The 23,308-nt window shown below is 37.4% G+C and overlaps 2 protein-coding genes across 3 annotated transcripts in view; both read right to left on the minus strand.

Annotated features, from left to right (window-relative positions):
- The window catches only part of LOC119912524 (trichohyalin-like), a 729,783-nt gene that overhangs the window by 18,544 nt on the left and 687,931 nt on the right, over positions 1–23,308 (minus strand). The window contains exons 23-26 of one of the 2 annotated variants that reach the window (XM_038731752.1): positions 9,491–9,586; positions 6,800–6,901; positions 6,444–6,551; positions 5,371–6,252 (exon numbers count right to left, since the gene is read on the minus strand). In XM_038731752.1, the coding sequence (XP_038587680.1) occupies positions 6,109–6,252; positions 6,444–6,551; positions 6,800–6,901; positions 9,491–9,586 (450 nt within the window). In that variant the 3' untranslated portion in view covers positions 5,371–6,108. Of the gene's footprint in view, positions 1–5,370; positions 6,253–6,443; positions 6,552–6,799; positions 6,902–9,490; positions 9,587–10,246; positions 10,343–23,308 lie in introns of those variants that run through there. The other variant, XM_038731751.1, reaches the window with a different exon arrangement.
- Positions 13,227–23,308, minus strand: part of LOC119912530 (butyrophilin subfamily 3 member A2-like) — a 46,253-nt gene continuing 36,171 nt past the window's right edge. Inside the window, exons 6-11 of the mRNA XM_038731764.1 lie at positions 17,969–18,144; positions 16,824–16,922; positions 16,524–16,628; positions 15,570–15,614; positions 14,439–14,528; positions 13,227–13,505 (exon numbers count right to left, since the gene is read on the minus strand). Coding sequence (XP_038587692.1) covers positions 13,242–13,505; positions 14,439–14,528; positions 15,570–15,614; positions 16,524–16,628; positions 16,824–16,922; positions 17,969–18,144 — 779 coding nt within the window. The 3' untranslated portion in view covers positions 13,227–13,241. The remainder of the gene's footprint in view (positions 13,506–14,438; positions 14,529–15,569; positions 15,615–16,523; positions 16,629–16,823; positions 16,923–17,968; positions 18,145–23,308) is intronic.

Here is a 23,308-nt window from a genome sequence, read left to right on the forward strand (position 1 = left end):
GTTGTGGCAAAGACTGTTTCTTAATCAATCTAAAAAAAAAAAAATAGAATCTCAATTGTTTCATAAAAACCTTTCAATTGTGCAAAGTGCCAACAATTAATCTGAGATAGATAGACCTATCTGACATGTTGCTGTCAAGTCCTGTTAAAATGACTAAAAGCTCTAAAGCTGATTCATTTTGAAATGATTAGATATTATTTAAAATGACACACTCGGGAATTCGACGTACCTGTTGTGGGTTCACAGACTGCGACTGTTAGGCCTAATTATTAATCCAGTGTTCTCCCGTTTGCAGTGTGTCACAGGTCTTACCCCAATCAGCAGCGACTTGTATAAACGCCGAGGGTCGGCCACCTGGCAGCAAAGACACCGAGGGACGTGATAAACTTTGATTTTAACTCTGGTTTACCAACTGCAACTTGCTCACGCAGTAAATTTAGTTTGAAATTGCAAATGCAAATGCAACTTCCATGTTTACCCACAGGAACGGACTGGGAGTAAAAAATTGCTTGCCTGGACTTTGATCCAGACCGGCCCACCATAACAGTCTACTGTATAATCCACCACGGCCGCCCTGCTAATGCACGCACACACAAACAGGACCAGGCTCTAATAAACCACTTAGCAGCATCACAGCCATTGATCACTATGGAAGGAGGCTAGTACTTTAAAAAGGCATGGCCGTAACCAGCTACCAGGTCACCCAGGTCCGGACATCCGCAATTTTATTTAGTCTATAGCCTATTAATAAAACAAATTTGAATAAAAACTATTGAAACAAGCTCAACTTAAATAAAGGCTTTAGGACCATGTGGACGCAGCTGATTACACAAGGGCGTCACTTTGTATTGGAAAGTGGTGGGGACATTTAAGGCCTCATATTAGTTGTGTGACAGAACCCTTAGTCCACCAGACCTGAGAATGCACAAAATGATCATGAGAACAAGACAACAAGATACCCTAATGCAATTTTGAAGAAATATTTATTGATAAAATTGGCTATTTGATTTGGGGGGTCTGGGGGTCCTACCTTAGAAGATTTTGAGCATTAAACCTTTAATTTCCTGCATTCTAAAGACATTTTCTGCAAATGTCTTTATTTATATGAAGGGAAACAAAAAGCATGTGGACGGTGACAATTCTGAATATAAAAATATACAGTAACCCATATTTTTTATTTATTGATTTAAGTGTAACAACAAGGTAACTACAATAAAGTCATAATTTAAAGCACTTTTATTTTATTTATCAGGTTTGGCAGAATAATTACATAAAATCTAACATGCAAAGAAAATAAATGTATTTAAATACAAACTAGCCTATATGAATGACATGTGGCCACGTGGAAATTTAAACCAAACATTGTGATTCTGTCTGGTTTCCATGAATAAACTCAGTTTCATGTCAGAATGTGGATGTTTCCCCCATATGAGAAAAAAATGACCCCAAAATGCCCCTTTCATAGCCTAAATAAAAAAGGATAATAATCAGAGTTCCCCAACATGTGGGCACCTTTCAACAGAAAAATTGTGATGCTGTAGGCCTACCCTCCAAGGTGCCCCTATGTGCAAACACTGTGATGTGGTGCTTATAGGTGCCCCTGTGTTTGGGGGAAAAAAACAAAGGCAGTGCTCTAATGGGCAACCTTTCCATAGAAAGTGTGAAAGTGCTCTCTAGTGCTGATCGGCCACCAGTGTTTCACGTTGAATGTCTTTGCTGAACTTAGACCCTGTTGCCAGGTAACTGATCACTAGTATAAAATATTACAGCTGCAAACAAAACTATCAGGAACAATAACAATGTTTCTTTGTTGTGTCAGCATCTTGATAGGCTCACTGTCTTACTACAGGAGGAAGAACAGGACCTTTTAGCAATTTGTGTTACATCTATCAGGCCTCAGAGAGATAAAAGGAGACACAGGGACATAAAAAAATGACATCTGGGGCTTTCTGTGAAATTAGCTACACAATATTTTTGTCTGATATTTCCTGATTACTTCTGTTTTATATTCTTCTTACTTAACTTCAGTAACAACTTCCACCACATTTATTTGGCACCTGTTGGTGCAAGTTACTGTATATATTAAGATTTTACTATGTGTTGTTAAAGAATAAATAAGCCAAAAGTATATAAAACTGTTAAATTTAGCTTCACCTTCAGATGCAACATTACATGCTGCTGGCACACTACAGCTTTAGGTTAGTATAATACTGTGGTAATGTAGTAGTAATATAATATCACATTCTTGTACAATAAGGAACCTGTGATACTTTAAGCATGTTGATAAGACTTTCACAGATGTAGGATTTCCTCATGGAGTATACTTACATTGGAGTACTGCTACTTGTATCTAAAGAAAAGTTTGTAATATTTTTTTCAAACAGACACCCAGAGGGACATTGTTATCATTTAGAGGGAAGAATGTTTAACCAGACACAGACACAACCATATCACCACAATATCAAGAGCAAGAAAATATCTTGCTTGCTACAAACACAAACTCAGAGTCATTAAACTCAAAGTGGTGAGCGACAAAGAGAAAATCATACAAACTATTTTTTAAACATTTTCTTTACATCATTCTCTCCAGCTACAGAATCAACATGAGGTTTCATGTTGTTCCAAACAGACTGCAGGTCTTTCAGTACGAGTCCGTCTCTTTTCACTGTGAGGGTCTTGATGGCTCCGCTCAGCTGAGAGGGATCAGGAACACTGAGGAGTTTATTAAAGTATGCGATAATAAAGAGACGCCAACAGGATCTTGCACCATTAAACGAGCCTATCCAGCCGACAGTGGAGAATACTGGTGTGAGACTACAGGAGGAGAGAGAAGCAGCACTGTGAACATCACTGTCACTGGTATGTTTACATTTCTATAAAAAGTCACTGCTTTAAATCCATGAGATTAACTGTGAACATTAATAGATATGTTGATTTACAGCTTTTTTAAAAGATGGTTTTGTCAAGTTTAAACAGATTTCAATCTCCACAGCAAACACTTTCAGTTTTAAAACCTTTTGTTTTTCAGCTGTTTCTGTGATCCTGGAGAGTCCTGCTCTTCCTGTGATGGAAGGAGATGTTGTGACTCTGCGCTGCAGAAACAAGAAGACTTCTTCTCACCTCCCAGCTGATTTCTATAAAGATGGCCTCCTCATCAGGAACAGCTCTACAGGAGACATGATCATCCACAGTGTTAACAGGTCTGATGAAGTCAGATCACCAGAGAGCTGCTTGGCTGTCAGAGGTGAAACACTGTTTAAATTTTAAACAGCTCAAATTAATTTTAGCAGACCTGCAGTGGAGGATAGCTCAACTATTCATTGCTGGCAGAGAAATGCTACATCATCTCAGAAACAAACTGTTACATATTGATAATGCTGCCATGGTGTTACAGAAGATATCTTCTATTGTCTGTGCAGCTCTTCACATAATAATAGTAATGTTACAATTATTATTACCATACTTTAATAAAATGTACAAAACATTCTTGAAAAATATATAAAAACATTATTTGTTGTTTATTTTATACCTGTCAACTGCAGACGAAGTAAATTTGTAAAATGTAAAAGTTCAAAACTCTCCGTATTGAATCATTTATCATCTGAAAGTTTCTTTTCTAGAGCACAATGTTAGCTAGTGAATATAATATATATCTATAGGTATCTATGTGTTTTATGTTAAGAGTGTTTCTAAGGTGTTGGCTAATCTTTAACAACAGTTTGCTCAAAATGACACGTTTCCTGTATGCCAAATCATTTTTCTCGCCCTTAGAAGTTAGATCATCATTTTACACACTGTTTCTTAGATATTATGGCAAGAAAGTCTTTTTCAGTATATTTTATCATTCTCTTTTTATGTGTAGAAGAAAAGGTCTGTCAGACATACGAATAAATCCACGCAAAACAAAAACATATTTTGATAAACCGTTCTGTAAATATCTGGCCATTTGGTATATTATCCCAATAAAACCAAAATATCCATCTGACTCTTACCAATGTGCTGGAAAATAGATTTGTCTGACAGGCAAACCAGCACATATTTAATGCAAATATCTCAAACCGTTTTCAGTGTTACGTGTTCATGCTTGCAGTGACTTTCTCACACTCAGAAAAGGTAAAGATAATTTCAGCTTCAGACACAAACCACATGAGAAAATGTAGTCTTTCAGGAGGCTCTGTAGAAACAACACAGAGTTCATGGTTTGGATAGTTTGAAGGGTAAGTTGTGTCTTGAGTAATGTTTATTAGGAGGAACAGAATATAAAGTTAGTCTGTCTAACATTCACATTTGCACCTGTTAAACATTTTGCTGTGTTTCTCCATAACCTGCCTTTTAGTTTAGTCAGTCCGACCCAAAATAGAAGAGCAAACTCTAAACTGATAATAAAATAAGAGTAGAATAGAACGGTGAACAAGCCGATAGCGCGGCTCTCTGCAAGTGGTTCCCAACTTAAAGGGTCACAATTTTAATTATTTTTCATGTGAAGTACTGGATCATTTTACCTCAAGACTCTCAACAGTTTTCATATCAAGTATTTTGACAAGTATTAAGTATTTCGTAAGTATTTTGAGAGTTAAATCAGCAAATTTTCAATACAAGTTGTGCATTGAATTTTCTTAATTTAATTTTGATTAACAAAACAAAAGCTCAGTATATGAGAAAAATGTGTAGCTTAAAGATCTCCAGCTGAGAGATTCATTCATATCAAACACTCGCTGGCTTGAGCTCAATACACAAAGAACTTATCGAACTAAGTTGTTGGTTGAACTGGTCACTGCTGGTGAACTTATTGAGCTGCTTATTCAGGGTCACAACATGAATTTGCTTCAATTTAAAGGGTAAAAAGCCAAACAGGTTCAGGACTGCTGCTGTATTCTTGGTGTTGTTTGTTTGTTTCATGACGGATCATTATGTCTATCTAAACTACATGTTTCTGTGCCAAATACTCAGCTCTGCTAAATCAAGTTAAAGACTCACACATCAGATTTGTTTGCATTTACTTAATATTAAATATGAAGACATCAGCGAGTGTTTAACATTACCTTTAATTTTCTGTGTCAATTTTCCAACCAAATAATTCTTCTTGTTCCTGCCATCAAATAATATTTGGCCAAGAAACCTGGTGTTAAAGTATACCAGGTGACCTGTTATCTGTGTACTTTGTGAATATTATTATTTTCTTTGTAAAGGTGAACCTCACATTCAACATGGTTTCTGAATTCTTAGATTCACTGAGATTTATGATCAGCATTCCTTAAAAAGGTGCAATTTACAATTGTAAATAATGTTCAATTCCTGCAGCTGCTGCCACTGTTTAACTAAAAAGCAAGGTAATAATTTATGTACATATTTTAAAGTCAAATAAACAAATACGACAAAAATATTTTGTAATTTCAGTTAACAAAAGTTTGTTAGACTAAAACAAGGATCAGAACTCAGAGCAGACAAGAACAAATTGTTATACATACTTATATACATTGAATTCCTACAAAACAGAGAATAACAAAATAAAAATGAAATGTAAAGTCTGAGGATTTATAAAATCAATGGGCTGGAAACTCCATCCAGAAGATAACTGTGACATACAGTAATTACTGTAAAAGGATAAAACATTTTCAAAAATATTCAATCCAGCAAAAATACTCAAAGTTCCTGAGTTACATTAGCTCACATTTTGATTTAGAGTTTAATTTATTTTACTCTTTGTCTTTATAGCAGTTCAGTTTTCAGATAAAACATGTTTTCAATTGTTGAAGATAAAGAAGAGAAATTTAATAAAGTTTGATTCAACCTTAATAAAAAGGTCTCATTTTGTTGATTCCAGATCCGGACGTGATGTGACCTTGTGTTCACTGGACGTCACTACAACATGTGTTTTCACAGGAAGATCTGAGTCGTGCTGTTCCTGATGTTTAATGTTCAGTGTTTTCAGGTTTGCTGGATTACAGCACTATTTACTGTTCAGCATTTTGGTGTGATGGTAACTTTTTATCACGGTCCTTTCATGTTGGTGATAAAAGAAGCTAAATGGGGAGATTTTTGTAGTTAAAAGGAGCAAAAAGGTAAATTAAGATAAAAATAGTGTGACAGCGGGCTCATTATTGTCTTTCATTCGCTATGAACTGAGATATGTTGGATCTCTCCAGAGTTGCTGATGAGGAAGACCTGCAGGTTGTCTCCATTGCTCCAGGGCTTCAGGTCCTCCCACACCTGGTCAGTTTTATTATAACTAATATACTTTGGGCCCCCCACCTGTAAAATGCAAAGACCACAGACTTACAAGCAGAATTTTTAAACCCATTAAATAATCAAAGTTACAATTTATTATTATTATTTCCATATAATTTTCTTTTAGTTTAATTAGAAATTGAACAATTGAGGCAGAAGGAAGAAAGAATGACGATGACACAACAACATAAATTGAGAAACAAATAAAGACTCACAGTGAGAGTTTTTCCAGGACTGAGTTTGAATGGTTTCTCAAATGTGTATGAGATGGGTTCTTTGTCAGTGATTTGTACTTTTAACGTCCAGTCTCCCAGTTCTTGGTCCTACAGGAGGGAAATTGGCCATGAGAGGTAAGATTGGAGAAAGAGACTAAAAAATGAACGTTACAGCATGAGTTAAATCAGTTGTGTTGACAAAATGCATTCTGGGTAAAATAACAGTTCATTAGCTTTGATATTGATAAATATTGATATTGGAATATTCCGGTTTACTCTTGGATAACTCAATGCTATACGTATTGTACACACATATATCACTCACACAGTGTTCATCCACACACAAACACCATTACCTCACTGGATGTGTTTTTGAGACGGATACAATTTTTCCATTGCTCGACCTCAACCTTGATGACATGTCCTTTCGAGCTCTGACTGGCTGAGCTGGTACCGCCCTGTTCAGGGAGACAACACACACAGATTAATCATTCAAGAATAATCAACAAAGTAGCTTTTTGATATGCTGCTTATATCCCTGTGTGTGTGTGTGTGTCATATTTTTATTTGCCAGTTATTTGGTGTCTCTGATTTGCTCTTATGTAGTTCGACTTCTCTTGATTTCAGATTAATAATTTGTGAAGAACATTAAAAGAAAGTGAAACAATAATTGAATAACAATTAATAACAAAACTTCAGGTTAAAAAACATGCAGCTCCTCCTTTAGCTTCTTCACTTCTTCTTTAGCTTCCTTTCTTCTGGTCCCCAAGATTAGAGACAATTTGTTTTATTTAGTGTACACAATATTCTGGACTGGATGGAAACTCATTCCTGATTGGCTGGAGGTTGTGATTTATTACCTTTTAATGTGCACACAGTTTTGCCCAGGTTTAATCTGTTTACTCTGAGAACTTTAGACTATAAATATACTGGAGAGGGATTACTCAGGTGGAAAAACCAGCACACTACTAACTGATGAATCCAACATGTTATAAGAAAATAAAAACCAGAATCACTTTTAGGCAATCAGAGAAATATAGGTTAGTTCATGAGTAGACCTTTTATTATATAAAACACATACAAAACATTATTAGGTGTAATAATGCTGTATGCTCATTATTACACACACACACACACACACACACACACTGATGTTGATCTTTCAGCAGTGTTTTACTGCAGGAAGTGACAGTCTGACAGAGAATCAGAACAAATCTTGGGCCGTATTACAGAAGTCTTAAGTTCAGATAAGACGGGTCTAAGATAGGATTTTTCTCAATTTGGTGTTACAGAAGCAAATCCTAACTAACTTTAGGAATCCTATCTTAAAATCCTAAATACTCAATCCAACATCGGTTATCAATTTTTATGTCTGCTACCTAGCAACCAATGACACTTTTCTCATCTCGCCCAGCTAAACGGCTTTTAATCGCTGTTTTTTGATTGTTTTTTAAATGAAACATAAACTGAAAATGGAGCAGAAACAACAACTATCATAGAACTTCAAGTCAGATGACTTAGAGGTGTTTGTAACCTCTATCGAGAAATCCACATAACGCTTAACTGGGGAGATTAAAGAGAGAGTGGACAGATCTCTCCCGCAGATCCAGCATCCAGCAGAGCACTGATGCTGTCAAAAAGAAAATTAAGTCCATTTACAGTGATATGAAAACACAGGCAACTGTTGTGTCCAAAGAGCAGATGAAACCGCTGGTGGCTCCTCCTGTGCTTCCTCACTGACCCTGGCAGAAGGCTACTCTTCTCGGGAAAGTTTAATGACGGTAAAGCATTTTAACATGAGAGGAAATGTGATTGATCTGTTACACCAGCAACACTCAGTACAGTGGTGTTTCTGTTTCAAAATATGACATGTTTCAGTAGTCTACTGAAAATGACACATTACTTTTGCTGTAAAGCCTGAATAAATACAATGATCTGCTCTTTATCTGTGAATGATGGAAGCATGTTTCAGCAGCTCCTCCTAAAACCCAAATAAGTCTGTTTGAATTTCTCTAATTTGGTTTTATAACATTTATTATAAGAGAAAGTCCAACAGGGAGTTTGACCTCAAACAGACTCTAAACATAAAGAACGTCAATGTGTAGGATAGTATAGTTTGTGAATGACGTTTAGGCATTGGAAGGAATTTAATTTTAAATTTTAAACTATACCTTATAATATAAAATATATATTTTAAAAGGAAAGAAAATGGTTCACTTTGCAATTAATAGCAAAACAATCAGTGGGGACACTTTACTGCACTGAGTACTTTTACTCTGATACTGCTTCTCTGGTTATAATTTCAAAAATTAAAAAATAACTGATTCAGAATGATGTCTGAGCTGTCTTGATGAGAGAGAGAGATGAACACCTGACAGTCAGTCAGGGAGACAATTATTTTCTGTTGGTTGATCTGGTGTAAATGAAGTTACTAGTAACTGAAAGCATAAGCATATCAGTGTTGTGAAGAATAAGCCCGAGAAAACCAGAAGTTTTTTGTATATGTGGTGGATCAAAGGCTTCACATCTTGTGACAGTTTGCTCTTCAGTCCCTCTTCAGCCACAAACTTTCCTCCCGAGCCCTCTGCATGACTGCTCTCTATCAGGACATGTTCTTTCCATTAACTCCTCAGAGCTTCCACCTTCATGCATGTCAGCTAATATTTGCAATAAATCATTAAACAGCATCAGTCTGCCGGTTTCATCTGTGTTTGGGTCCAGACCCCATCGCCCCAGCAAACCCACCCTGACACATCTTGTTTGATGTAAGAGTAATTCACAGGTTATAACTGTTTCTGTTATTTTTGTTGTTTACCACGTTAATAAACTAAAAGTAAAATGAAGCTTAAATAGCGAGTAGAAAGAAGTGTATAATTCAGTAAGAAAACCTAAAAGAAAAGTCAGTGGATGTTTTTCTCTCATCTTAGAAGACGGTGTAGAGAGATGTTTAAATAAATACAGAAAAATCAAAGTGAAGTTGTGAGATTTAAAACTAAAAACAAACAAATAGGTTTGTGGAAACAAATCAATATCAATAAAAGATGAACCTCGTTTGTCCTGGTATCCAGCTGATTTTTCGGCTCGTCCTCACTCCTCTGCTTCTCCTGTTGGAGCTTCTGGACTTCAGCTGTCAGACTTTCCACCTAAGAGGAGAGAGAAGATAAAGACAGAAGATCAGAGAACTTTTCTCTCTTCTCAGTGTTTTTCTTCATATCAGCTGGTTAAAGGGTTTCTGTCACTGAAAACACATGATGAGGACTCAACATTATTTACTTTGTGTGCTGCTGACTGTTGCTTGTTCTCCAGCTAACACACACACACAAGCTGTGTTTCCATCAAGGTTTTAATATCTGCCTTGTAAAGTATCACATTAGAAAAGGTTGATGGACACAGCAAAATCTGAAAAAACTTAATTTCGCAAAAAAAGTTTTTACGCTCACTTGAGGTGGTTGTTGTCAGAAAAGAGTTGCTGCACTAAATGAGAGATGGAAACACTTTTACAGAATAAGTTCTGACGTAGTGAAAATGTAACTCACGACTTTGCTGGATATTCTCATAACACACAGAGACAAGGGAGGGGAGTACCATGACGACATAAAGTGACAAATAAAATTGTGCAAATGAATGTTGAATTAATAAACAATTAAAACTTGTTTATTAATTATAACAATTATTGAGTATTTAAGCACACCTTTTCTGTTCTCTTCCCTCTGACCAGATAAAATAAAACACCAACTGTGAGATTTAAAACTAAAAACAAACAAAGGTTTGTAGAAACAAATCAATATCAATGAAAGATGAACCTCATTTTTCTCAGTCTCTAGCTTGTTTTTCAGCTCGTTCTCACTCCTCTGCTTCTCCTGTTTGAGATTCTGGACTTCAGCTGTCAGACTTTCCACCTAAGAGGAGAGAGAAGATAAAGACAGAAGATGAGAGAACTTTTCTCTTATTAAAGTATGTGAGTTAAGAAAAGTCTGTCTCAGTGTTTTTCTTCATATCAGCTGGTTTCTGTCAGTGAAAACACATGATGAGGATTCCAGGGTTCGTATTTATCAAGCTTCTCAGATTTACTCATAAAAACGCTGCTAAGAACTGACTTAAGAGTAAAAACATTCTTGGCTCAAAGCTGCATTTAAAAGTTAGTTATCAGGCATCATAGTCCTAATTTGAGTGAAGTGTAGGATTAAATCTTAAGTGTCAGTCTAAGTGCTGATTCACGACACTTTGCTGTGCTGCAAACAGAATTTTGGATGACGATGTAGCCAAGGACCAATCACTGAAGAGATTTCCTTATTGGAGAATATTCTCAGATAAATTCACGTTGAAAGGTGAAATTCCTGAGAGGAGTTTATATTCAACACACATTTAACAATAAAGAATTTTCAAGATAATACATTATGATATACACATTAATAAATTAAAGAAAGTTGATCTTTATATGAGCGCCATCAAATGCACCTTCTACTCCTGTGAATTTATTTGCATGAACCATCTGTCAGATTACAGGGGGTGTTGTTGGGAAGACGATGAAACATGTGACAATGAGTGAAGCTGTAAGTGACATAATCAGGGTTTAACATTAACAACCGCCAAATGCGGGTGGATTTCGGCCGTGACGGGTAACACAGTCACTCCCACTAGCCCCTTTGGCGTGTTGAAAAATTGTAGTCTTGTCAAAAGACTGAAATAACAAACGAATTGCAATGTGACACTATGACACTCCAACTCCCATGAGTACTACCTGCACATGTTTGCTCATTGGTCCATTAGTGAAGCCTATTGTCTTGTGCGCTACTGACCAACGACACTGTAAACAAGAAGACGCTGTGGAGATTAAACTCACGGACTGTCGGACCGAGGGATGTTTGCCCGCCGTTAATCATCCACTTAATCTGCGGCAGCCATGACAAAGCAAGCTTTTTAATAGCAGGCGAATCCACACAACAGGCGCGTCTCACTCTCTCACCTCTCTCGCGAGGGTGCGCACGTCAAATATGACATCCAGACTTTTGTAAAAGAGAATATAAAACTTAAATCTGTCACAGGGAAACCACAGTCCCTCAGACCTGTAGACCAACAGACATGGCGGTCACTTTTAAGTTGATGGTTTGATCTCTGTCATCAGTCAGTGCATGAGTGTGCGTGGCCGTCCAGTGTGCAGAAAAATGCACAGGTGAACGAAGGAAAGAGAAAAAGCAGAGCAGAGGTGGCGAAAAGCAGAAGGAAAGTGCCGTTAAATGCTGTAAAAAAATAGATCTCTTCATGATTAAGAAACATGTTGGTGTTTAAAAAAGAAAACAACAGACTACTAGCAGGGCTGCCCTTCATATCGACATATCACAACTACCTGTCCAGAGTTGATTCTGTTATAAAAAGTTGTCATGTTCATTAACATCGTCAAATAATTCAGAAACATTCTTCCTCTCCTGAAAGATTTGCGCATGTCTCCACAGCGCCATCACAAACCCTACTGGCAGCTCCTAACCACCTGAGAGACTTCTGGAGCCGTCTTAAATAACCCGGAGAGTCAGAGTGACTCTCAGCTTTAAAAAAATTCATAACTTGCTTTTATACTTAAGTTTGAAAGTAGGAGTAAATTTCGTGAATTCTGAGCACTTAAGACTAAAATGGCACTTTGAGAAGTTTGATAAATACGGGCCCTGATTATTTACTTTGTGTGCTGCTGACTGTTGCTTGTTCTCCAGCTAACACACACACGAGCTGTGTTTCCATCAAGGTTTTTTTACGTGCCTTCTGAAGTATAACATTAGAAAATGTTGACGGACACAGCAAAATAAAAAATAAAGATTTCTTTAATTTCACAAAAATATTTTTTACGCTCGCTTGAGGTGGTTGTTGTTAGAAAAGAGTTACTGCACTAAATGAGAGATGGAAACACTTTTACAGAATAAGTTCTGACTTAGTCGAAAATGTAACGACTTGCTGGATATTCTCATAACGCACAGAGACAAGGGAGGGGAGTACCATGACGACATAAAATGACAAATAAAATAGTGCAAATGAATTGAATGTTGAATTAATTCATCAATTAAAACTTGTTTATTAATTATTACAATTATTGAGTATTTAAGCACAACTTTTCTGTTCTCTTCCCTCTGACCAGATAAAATAAAAAAGCAACTGTGAGATTTAAAACTAAAAACAAGCAAATAGGTTTGTGAAAGATGAACCTCGTTTGTCCTGCTATCCAGCTGATACTGCGGCTTTTTCTTGTCGTCCTCACTCCTCTGCTTCTCCTGTTTGAACTTCTGGACTTCAGCTGTCAGTCTTTCCAGCTAAGAGGAGAGAGAAGATAAAGACAGAAGATGAGAGAACTTTTCACTTTTAATTTCACAATTAATGTATGTGAGTTATAAACAATAAAATATGACAGGAAGGTACTCCGTGGTCTGACGTATGCAGCATTTTTAACTGTTCATGTTAAAGAAAAGCAGCAGGTTTCTAGTTTTATAGATGGAGCAAATTCACAGTTCTTTTGCACCTTTAGCCACTGAGAGGCAGCAGAAACAAGTTGGGAACAAAATATTAAAGGTGATGTAGTGAATTGTTTGTTAAAGAGATTCTCTTTTACATGTCCTGCAGTTACATGTTAAGTTTGTATCACCTTATGAATGTTAATCCAATATTCATGACAGCATTTGTGTAGAAACTGCTGTAGTAAACATGGATGTTCACAATTTTGGATTTAAAATACTTGAGTGAAATTAAATTTAGACCTCAAACACACACAATGTGTTTTGGTGAGTAACACTGAATGTAAATATAACTTCTGTTTAATCACAAGAAAACTCCACAAAGCACCTTCAGGTTTAAGGTCTGAATGTTCAACACATGATGATGATGATGATGATGAAAAGTTATTGATGATGAATGTTGCTGAATGTCTGAGCATCGACACTGATACCAAATATCTCTATAAATATTTGGATACTCTGATACTTTTAGTTCAGTAGAATAATGAACCTCCTCCGTCTGCAGGATGGTCTCCATTCTCTGAATCTGATCCTGGAGCTGCTGGACTTCAGCTTGTTTGTCTTTAAACTGGGAGGAACGAGAAGATGACACAATATGAGAGACATGTTTAACTATGAATGAATATTTGAGTTAATGTACTGCAACATGTCAACAGTAACAGAAAAACTATAAAACCTATATCATGGTTTTATTTGTGCGTCTAATTGGAAAGTTTCTGAAGTAAGTGACTCCCTCGGTGCACAGACTGGGTGAAAAGCACTCCTGCTGTTTTGGTAGCAGCTGGCCTCCATATATAATGTGGGGGTACAATAAAAACAACACACTTTGATTTGGATTGAAAATGTGAATTTCTACATAAATTCAATCCTGTGAGTTTAAGTTCTTTATCACATCAAATAAGAATTTAAAATGCATCTAGAGAATAAAACATTAAAACAACACTTTAGCCAGAGAAGTTGAAAGGAGGCCCTGGTGCACAGGAATAATGAGCCACAGTAATCCAGCATCTGTATGAACTGAATACTGAATCACACCTGACCAGCCTGAGAGCCTGTGCAGACGAGGCTGTGGTTGCTTTGCAGCAGCCTGGTGTTGTGTAGCAGCTGTGGACACACTGTGAGAGTCACTGCTAATAATCTTTAGCACAGACTGATTTACTGATGTTCTCTATCGTTACAAAATGCATCTACTGGTTGGACAGCGTGTAATCTAAATGGATTAAAGCATTTCTCCATAATCGCTGCTGTTTTAACAGCGACGCCAAACTGGCAGCAGAGACTCATTTGAATGAAGCCACCTGTTTGTGTCCTCCACTGTTTATACAGCCCCAGAGTCATTTTGTTTCTAACTGGAAATCACAGCCCTCTTAAAAAGGATAAAAATCATTCCAGTCTCAAACCCTCTTCGACCTGTTCCTGACCCAGACAGAGAAGCTAAACTGAAAACAAACCAGTAGGTGGCTGAAACCAAATCTGTTGAAGAAAAGATACAAATACAAACCTTTTTGATTTTGGTCTTTAATTCCATTTCCTGGGTCTCCAGCTTTGACTTCAGTGTCTCCAACTCAGCTTCCTTATTTTGAACCCAGAGCTTATTAAGACAGATGACTGAACATATTATACAATCACCCATCTTGCAAAAATGAAGCATCATGACTTTTGCTTAATAACAAGTGAGAAATCTCAGCTCTCATGTAGAAGAAATTTTGCATTTCATTGGCAAAGTTTCCTGGATAGTTTTGTTTCAAGGGAGTAACACAGTTATAAAAGTAACGCAGTTACAGCAATGTATTACTTATTGCTGTAACACAGTAATATAACTCATTACTAAAAGAGAATCAATAATATTATACCCGTTACCATCTCAGTAACGTGCGTTACAACACATTTTAACCCAAAAGTAATGGGTGTTTTTTAATAATTCACCAACACTGAGAAACATTTCGGCAGCAGAAAAACAAATCCATGAGTAAAAGAGCAACATTACTTCCTGTTGCTGTAATCCAACGGTGGAGATTGTAGGCAGGGTGAGCTCGACTCCTCTTAACAAGACGTTAGCTCCCCTGATGGATCGTGCGTAAATAGATTTCTATATGTGTTTGTGCTTTAACGAATTACTTCCATGATCAGAGAGGCTGCTGTCAGTTCATCCTGATCGATCCTGTCGGAGCGTCGGGAGATTAAAATGATTAATGAGGTTATGCTGCTGCACCTCGTGCGTAAATGCACACAGTGTCTTTCTTAATGGGGAGACGATTCATCCTGTTTCCCCCCCGACAGATATAACTGCGATCTGCACATCACTAGAATCCACCTATGCAGCACATCAAAAGTAGTGCAAAGCTTTACAATTCAGAGACAGTAATACTGTCACATAAATAATTACTCTCAAATGACAGTAACTAGTAATCTATAATGTATTACATTTTGGAAGTAACTTGCCAACACTGGTAGTAATGTGGTTTTCCCTCATTATATATTCAGATTATCTCTGCTGCTTTGTTAAAGTTGCTCATGCTGCTCAGTCTGTTTCTGCATTTGGTCTCATTCACAATCTAAAAATATGGACATATTACAATAATGTACTTACTTTGTGTTGTGGTGTTATCTTAATTATATTCTAACCACTTACCCGAGTAAATACACTGCTGCCTCGGCTGGTTTGAATTCTCTCCAGCTGGGATGGAGGTGAAGGACACAAAGAAACACATGAGTTCACATTAAATCATGTGAGTAGTTTTACAAACTAATGGGACAGTTACACTACTTACTCACACAATTACTGCATGAGTAATAATAATGTAATATTAGTACAACAGTCACGAGACATTGAGTAATGAGTACTTTTACTTTTAATACTTGAAGTGCATTTTCCTGATTATACTTACATACTTTTACTTTAGTAACATTTTCAATGCAGGACTTTTACTCCGAACAGAGTATTTTTTACAGTGTTGTACTTTTACTTAAGAACCTGAATATATCCACACATATAACTGAGTAACTAGAGTTATTATTAAAGGGAAACCTGACGTATGCAAATTGTTTAATATACAGGAAAGTTTGCCTACTGTGTTCAAACAAGTCAGTTTGTCATCTCAGCAACACCTGACAAACAAAACTATACTAACGGTACTTTTACTTTTTAAAGCAGGTACTTTGTAGTTTGACTCAAGTAGAAATTTAAATTGAAGACTTCTACTTTTAATGGAGTAATATTTATCAAGGATAGCTCTACTTTTAGTCAAGTACGGGATTTGTGTACCAGTGAATAAAGTAAATATTGTGTACTTTATTAATTATCATTTAGTGACTGAGAAACAGCAGAAGTGATGAGTGTTGAGCCTCTGGCTGGCTGTCACTGCTCCTCCTGCTCACTGATGAAAGGGGCCATTTAGTAGTTAGGCTGACTCCTCATTCTCTCTTTGTTGCCTTCACAACACCGAACATCCACTCAACACAACAACCACCACTAACTTACAAAGAACTTAAGTTTCTGATGGTGTGTATTCTCCCTCTTTGTGTGGCTCACTGAGTCTGGGCTGTGACACAGTAAATACAGAAAGATTAAGATAAAGACATGAACCTCTTTGTTCTTGTTCTCCAGCTCTTCCTTCACAGTCTGCAGGTCGTTCTCCTTCCTCTGCTTCTCTTCTTGGAGCTGCTGCAGCTCAGCTTGTTTGGTTTCAACCTGGAAGGACAGCGAGAAGTTTTAAAGAGAGGAAATGAGACAAATGTTTAAAACTTTACACTATAAATTAACATCTGTGACAAAAAAAAAACAAATAAGACTTTATTTTGTACTTGACCTACATAAACTACTGTGACATAAAAATGTGACTTCATACTATAATCAATGTATTATATTATTAAACTAAAGATGAACCTCATTCCTCTTGGTCTCCAGCTCATCTTTCAGTGTCTGAACTCTTTTCTCAGCTTCTTCCCTCCTCTGCTGCTCCTCCTGCAGCTGCTGCTCCTTAAACTGAGAGAGAGGAGAGACAGAAACAGGGACAAGAATCCTGACATGATTTTAGGCATATTTATTTTATTAGAATTTGTAATTGTTTCTTGCCTCTCTACCTCGTTAATTGTTGTGTTGTTTTAATCAGGTATGCGATTGGGGCAAAAAAGCAGGAAAATATACTGAGACCCCCCCACACCTTGATAAAACTGGCGGCGGCTCTATTATAACATGGATGGTAAAGCAGGAGCCATGACAATAACTTATTTGGTGGATGTGTTGCAGTGGGAATTTAAAGACAAATTTCTGATCCACTGCGCCTTCGCATCCTCTTTAATAATTATTATTTTGTATTATTTTTTTTACCAAACTTCAACAGCTACATGTGCAACATGCAACATGAAATAATTGAGTCTATAACTAAATAATATAACTACTAACTTTCAAATTAGTTCAGTAGAAGTTAAAGCAGCAAAGGTTGTTTTGTGTATTGATAAAATGTAGGAAAAAATTTGACATTTCAACTCTGGCAGCGGGCGGGCCAGTTTCACAGGATCACGGCAGTTACACAGAAGCCGTTGCCATGGTTACCTCGTGAAGCACTTGTTTGCCTGTCTGTTGATGAGGAGCGCAGAGCCGTATGAAAAGGCCTCATATAAATCCTGTCACAACGTGCCAAAACCTTTAACATAAGCACGACCTAAAAACCATTCATACAGCAAAGTGTGTGTAGACTACAGGAGTGATCAATCGACAACAAAGTCAAAGCAAACTTTAGACATATAGCCTATAACAAGCGATAATCAAAACATACGCGAGAGCGACTGTGGTACACACTGCGCAGGTGGGGAAACATCCTTGTTGATACTTTATATATTATATTTTACACGTCAGCCTATATAAATGACCTCAAATCCTTTCCATTTCACTCCGCCAGCTCCTGAACCCCCCTCTTCTTTTTTTTATTACAGATCTGCATGATTCACTTGGGTCAGATTTACAGGCCACATCCTTGTTTAATCTCCATTGACTTTGCTTTGAATGTTATGTCCTGTTTCTTTACTTACATGTTTTGTCTTTCTTTCCCCTTTTTTGTTCTTCACACTCTTCATTGTCACTGTTTCATTTGTCATGAGCTGCTCTCTTTCTGCTTCAATGTGGAGCTCATCTTCAGGTTTGTTTCTTTTAAAGCGCTCCTTCTGTTCTCCTTTATCCATTTCATCCCTGTGGCTTCTCTTGCTCTCTGTGTGAAAATACAGGCAGTAGAATTAAAGTCATGTCCTTGCATCACAGCATATGAGACATTTGAGTCTAAAATTAGGTGTTAATGGGCAACAAAAATAAGACACTTGAGAATTTGACTTATTACAAATAAAAGTAGAAAAAAATAATGACATTTCAATCATATTCATTTACACAATTAATCACATTACTATGTCCCATTAATCTGTAATTAAGTTGCAACTCACTGATTCTGTTCTGTCTGCATTTCCACAAAGAAAAGATAAGTAACAAAATGATCATGATGCAAGCAGCCAAACTAACAGCCAATCCAACCGTGACGGGGGACAAACTGGACTGGACCTCAAAGAAATCATCTGAAATGATAAAACACAAAATAACATGGTTTATAGAACACTAGACTTCAGCTATTTGAAACTAAAACATTGATCACATCATCAATCATTTCTACCTGGAACCTGGATGTGAGTGTCTCTGGTCTGGTTGATATTCTTCTGTTGGACTCTACAGGTGAAGCTGTTGCTGTGTCTCTTCTCCACAGTCACTCTGCTGCTGACAGTATAGAGGTCATCAGGACCTCTGACTGTCTCTGTAGGTCCAGCAGAGAGGAGGTTTCCCTCACCGTCCAGCCAAAACACCTCAGGCTCTGGATACCAGCCTGCAGACTCACACTGTAACACCACTCCCCCTTTGTGTCTGTCAATCCCTGCTAAACTGATGACAGGTGAGGAGACGGCCCCTGATGTTGAGCAAGAGGAACATTTAAAATACAGGTCAGTTTTACAAAGACTGCATTGATAATAAAAAAAAGATGTATAAATGTAAATCTACAACATTTCATTGTGTCCAATACTTTGGTAAATATTTACAAAACTAATGAGATTCCAGCCTCAGCTGCACTTTGTGTTTGGTCCAAATGATCAAATGTTAACATGTTAACACATTGAACTACAACAAGGTCAAATGTAAACTTTTTTTTTCAGCTTTTATGTAAATTAAAGAAAAAATAAGGACCAGTTGTTTCACACATTACTAATAATTTTCAGTGGTAAATCTGCTGCCATCATTCTTGTACACTGCATATATGGTGTGCTAGATCTAAAGCCTGACAGCTGTAGCAACAGTAACATGCAGGGTTTAATGAAGGATCAGCTAACATCTATTTGAAAGTCTGTCACAAAGTAAGACACATCACATTGTGTCTATTTTATATGATTGTATGTTTTATATTTAATTCAGCTGTTCTCAAGAACATGTAACCATTAAACTGGTGTTTGATGGCTATAGTTGAACTCTTCATGTCCCAACATGAATGGCTGAAAGCTGTTTTGATCCTACCTCAGTTATTCACTGGATACGCTGCACAGACTACACACCAAACTGCACTACACATACATCATGTATCTACTCACCAACAACAAGCTCAACGGAGGCGTCTGTGTTCATATCTGGAATGTAACATTTGTATCTCCCCTCATCAGAAGGTTTCACTTTGGAGAGTTTCAGTGAAATGTTTCCGTGCTTCAGTTCTTCAGTGAACAGAGTTGTTCTTTCTTTGTAGGATGGATTTTTTGGAGGATGGAGTTCCTGACCAGCACGCCACACATACACAAATCTGGGGTCCAGGTCTGGTCTTGCCCACTCAATAGTCTTGGCAGCAACATCCACTGCAGGCTGCAGATGACATGGCAAGATGATGTCATCGGCAACTTTTGTCACTATTGGCTGAGGAGAACCAATTAACTGAGAGTGACCTGGAAGGAAACAAAATAGTTAAATTAGTTCTTAGAGCTGAATTATATACAAAAAAATCATACTGGGTTTATTTTGACAGATACTGTGATATGAATTTTTACATTTTAAAAGTAAACAGTGTGTTTGTTGCAGGGCTCAGATACGGTGGCTCCGAAGGCTCACAAGAGGAATTTTTTGAGGACTACTTTTTCCCTCGCAATACTTTTCTTCTTCTGTTCTTTCTGAGCCGTACGCTCAGCTGCTCTCAGTGCAACACTCCAGTATGTATCCGCTTTTTAAATTTTATTTCAACTGAGCATTTCCTATGTTGATATACAGTCCCCTCCAGAAGTATTGGAACAGTAAGGCAAATTCCTTTGTTTTTGTTGTTCACTGAAGACATTTGGGTTCAAGATCAAAAGATGAGTATGAGACAAGAGTTCAGAGTTTCAGCTTTTTTTTCCAAGTTTTCACATCTAGATGTGTCAAAAAAACTCAGGACATAACACCCTTTGTTTGAACCCACCCATTTTTCAAGTGAGCAAAAGTAATGGAACAAATAATCTTAAAGCAAATAACATTTAATATTTGGTGGTATAACCCGACCCATCAACATCACCAAACTGTTACATTCTTAATTTGTGATGCTATTCCAGGCTTTTATCGCAGCTTCTTTCAGTTCTTGTTTGTTTCGGGGTGTTATGCATGCTGGGTTCAGGTCAGGTGATTGACTTGGCCAGTCTAAAACCTTCCACTTCTTCCCCTGATGAAGTCCTTTGTTTTGTTGACAGTTTGCTTTGGCTCGTTGTCCTGCTGCATTATAAACTTCCTCCCCATTAGTTTCAATGCATTTCTCCGTAAATTGGCAGACAAAATGTTTCTGTCCACTTCTGAATTCATTCTGCTGCTACCATCATCAGTTACATCATCAATAAATATTAATGAGCCTGTTACAGAAGCCGCCATGCACACCCAAGCCATGACATTACCTCCACCATGCTTCACAGATGAGCTTGTATGCTTCAGATCATAAGAAGTTCCTTTCTTTCTCCACACTTTGGCCTTTCCATCACTTTGCTAGAGATTAATGTTGGTCTCATCAGTCCATAAGATTGTGTTGCAGAACTTCTGCGGCTCATCTCTGTACTTCTTTGCAAATTTCAATCTGGCCTTCCGATTCTTACAGCTGATGAGTGGTTTGCATCTTGTGGTGTGGCCTCTCTTTCTGCTCTCTGAGTCTTCTTCCAACAGTGGATTGTGATACCTTCACCCTGCACTGTGGAGGTCGTTGGTGATGTCACTTACTGATGTTTTGGGGGTTTTCTTCACAGCTCTCACAATATTTCTGTCATCATTCTGTTGTTTTCCTTGGCCGACCTGTTCGACGTCTGTTGCTCAGTTGCCAAATTGTTGTGCTTGCTGTGCCTGATGTTTGTCCAATGGCTCTGGTCGATTTTCCTTCTTTTCTCAGCTTGACATTTGCTTGTCCTTTCAGGACTTTCCAGAGTCAGGAAACGGGCAGGAAACATCACTGCAGATCCATCTCACCCCGGACACAACCTGTTCCAGCTCCTCCCCTCTGGTAGGCGCTACAGAGCTCTGTACACCAAAACCAACAGACTCAGGAACAGTTTCTTCCCACAAGCCATCACTCTGATGAACAGCTGATTTCTGACTCACAGTGTCAGGAACAATTCCTGTGCGATAACCCAGTAACTCTGTCTCTAATCAGCACCTGTTTACTGGTTACCGCTTTTTATTTATTCCCCATTCTCCATTTCAAAGCTGGTCATTCTGTTCATTTTGTCATACTGTATAAACTGTATACCAAATCCACCTACCTCATGTACATAACAACTGCACATAATAAAAACATATAAAAATATAAAAAATTCTTTGCACTCATCACACTGTGTACATGTACGCTTGTATGTGTATGTGCACCTGTGTATTACATCCACCTCCGACATAATAATAATAGCGGTAATAATAATTTTTTCCTGCATCCTTTGCACTCTGCTCATTGCACTATTGTCCCAATCTGTCTGTTTTTGTCCATAGTGTGTATATATGTGTTCTCTGTACTGTAGCCTGTGTTTGATTATTATTCTCTTTGCATTATCGTATGAGTAAACACATCGTGAGCATTGTCCAGAGTGAAATTCCTCATATGTGTACACATACCTGGCAAATAAAGCAGAAATGAGCTATGAACCAAAAACGAAATACTCTTATACAATTATATTTGTGTGTGAGTTTACCTGTACAAAAGTGAGATAGAAGGTAGACAATGAAAAAACTGATTGTTCCGAGTGGATATTGAAGAGACAGTCCAGCCATCTGGTGATCCTGCAGTTGGGAAAATGAACAGAAACCATGGAAACATTATTGTGTGGAAAAGAGTCTCTTGAACTCGTGTCCAAGGAGAATATAATTTAAATCCTGAGCAGGCTTCAAAAACATTTTTTCCCTCAATCCCCAATTGAAATGAATGTAAATAAAAAACTGTTTTCTTTTAACTTGAAGTTTGCTCAGGATTAAGTTTATATTTGACCTTGTTCTGCTTATGTTGCCTAAACACTAGTTCAAATAAAAAACTTAAATGAGTAACTAATTAGTTACATATTTACATACACACAGACTTCACCGACAGTAGCCTACTGTAACACAAATAATAAAAACATGTGGTGACTTTTACTTTCGCTTTTGTCAACACAGACGGATCAATGAAAAATCTGTGCAGTTTCACTTTTGTTGTGGCAAAGACTGTTTCTTAATCAATCTTAAAAAATGTTTTAATCTAAAATGACAGGTCTATCTGACATGTTGCTGTCAAACTCGCAGGCGTCCTGTTCAAATGACTAAAAGCTCTAAAGCTGATTCATTTAGAAATGATTAGATATTATTTAAAATGACATATTCAGATTGCGAGACCTACCTGTTGTGGGTTCACAGACTGCGACTGTTCATTAATCCAGGTAAAGTTGGCGATAAACTGATACTGTTACGCCTCTCCAGCCTGAGAGGAAGTCATGGGCACATTTAATCTCAAAACATTTTGGACCGGTTTGCTGGGGTTTCAGGGGAGACCGGGTTGAACAACGTGTTTCCTCGAAACGGCGTGTGTCATCGAGCTCTGTGTTTTCCCGTTTCCAGTCTGTCACAGGTGTTAACCAATCAGCAGCGACTTGTATAAACGCCGGGGGTCGGCTATCTGGCAGCAAAGACACCGAGGGACGTGATAAGTTTTCATTTTTAGTCTGGTTTAGTTTGAAATTGCAAATACATTTCCCACTTCCATGTTTACCCATGTTTATTGATTTAAGTGTAACAACAAGGTAACTACAATAAAGTAAGTAAAGTCATCATTAAAAGCCCTTTTATAGAGACATCAGGTTTGGCAGAATAATTAGATAAAATGTAATATGCAA

Source organism: Micropterus salmoides, unplaced genomic scaffold (genome assembly GCF_014851395.1).
Source record: "Micropterus salmoides isolate LMB-PRFRI ecotype aquatic unplaced genomic scaffold, ASM1485139v1 Ms_hic_scaffold_2, whole genome shotgun sequence".
Classification (NCBI taxonomy): domain Eukaryota; kingdom Metazoa; phylum Chordata; class Actinopteri; order Centrarchiformes; family Centrarchidae; genus Micropterus; species Micropterus salmoides.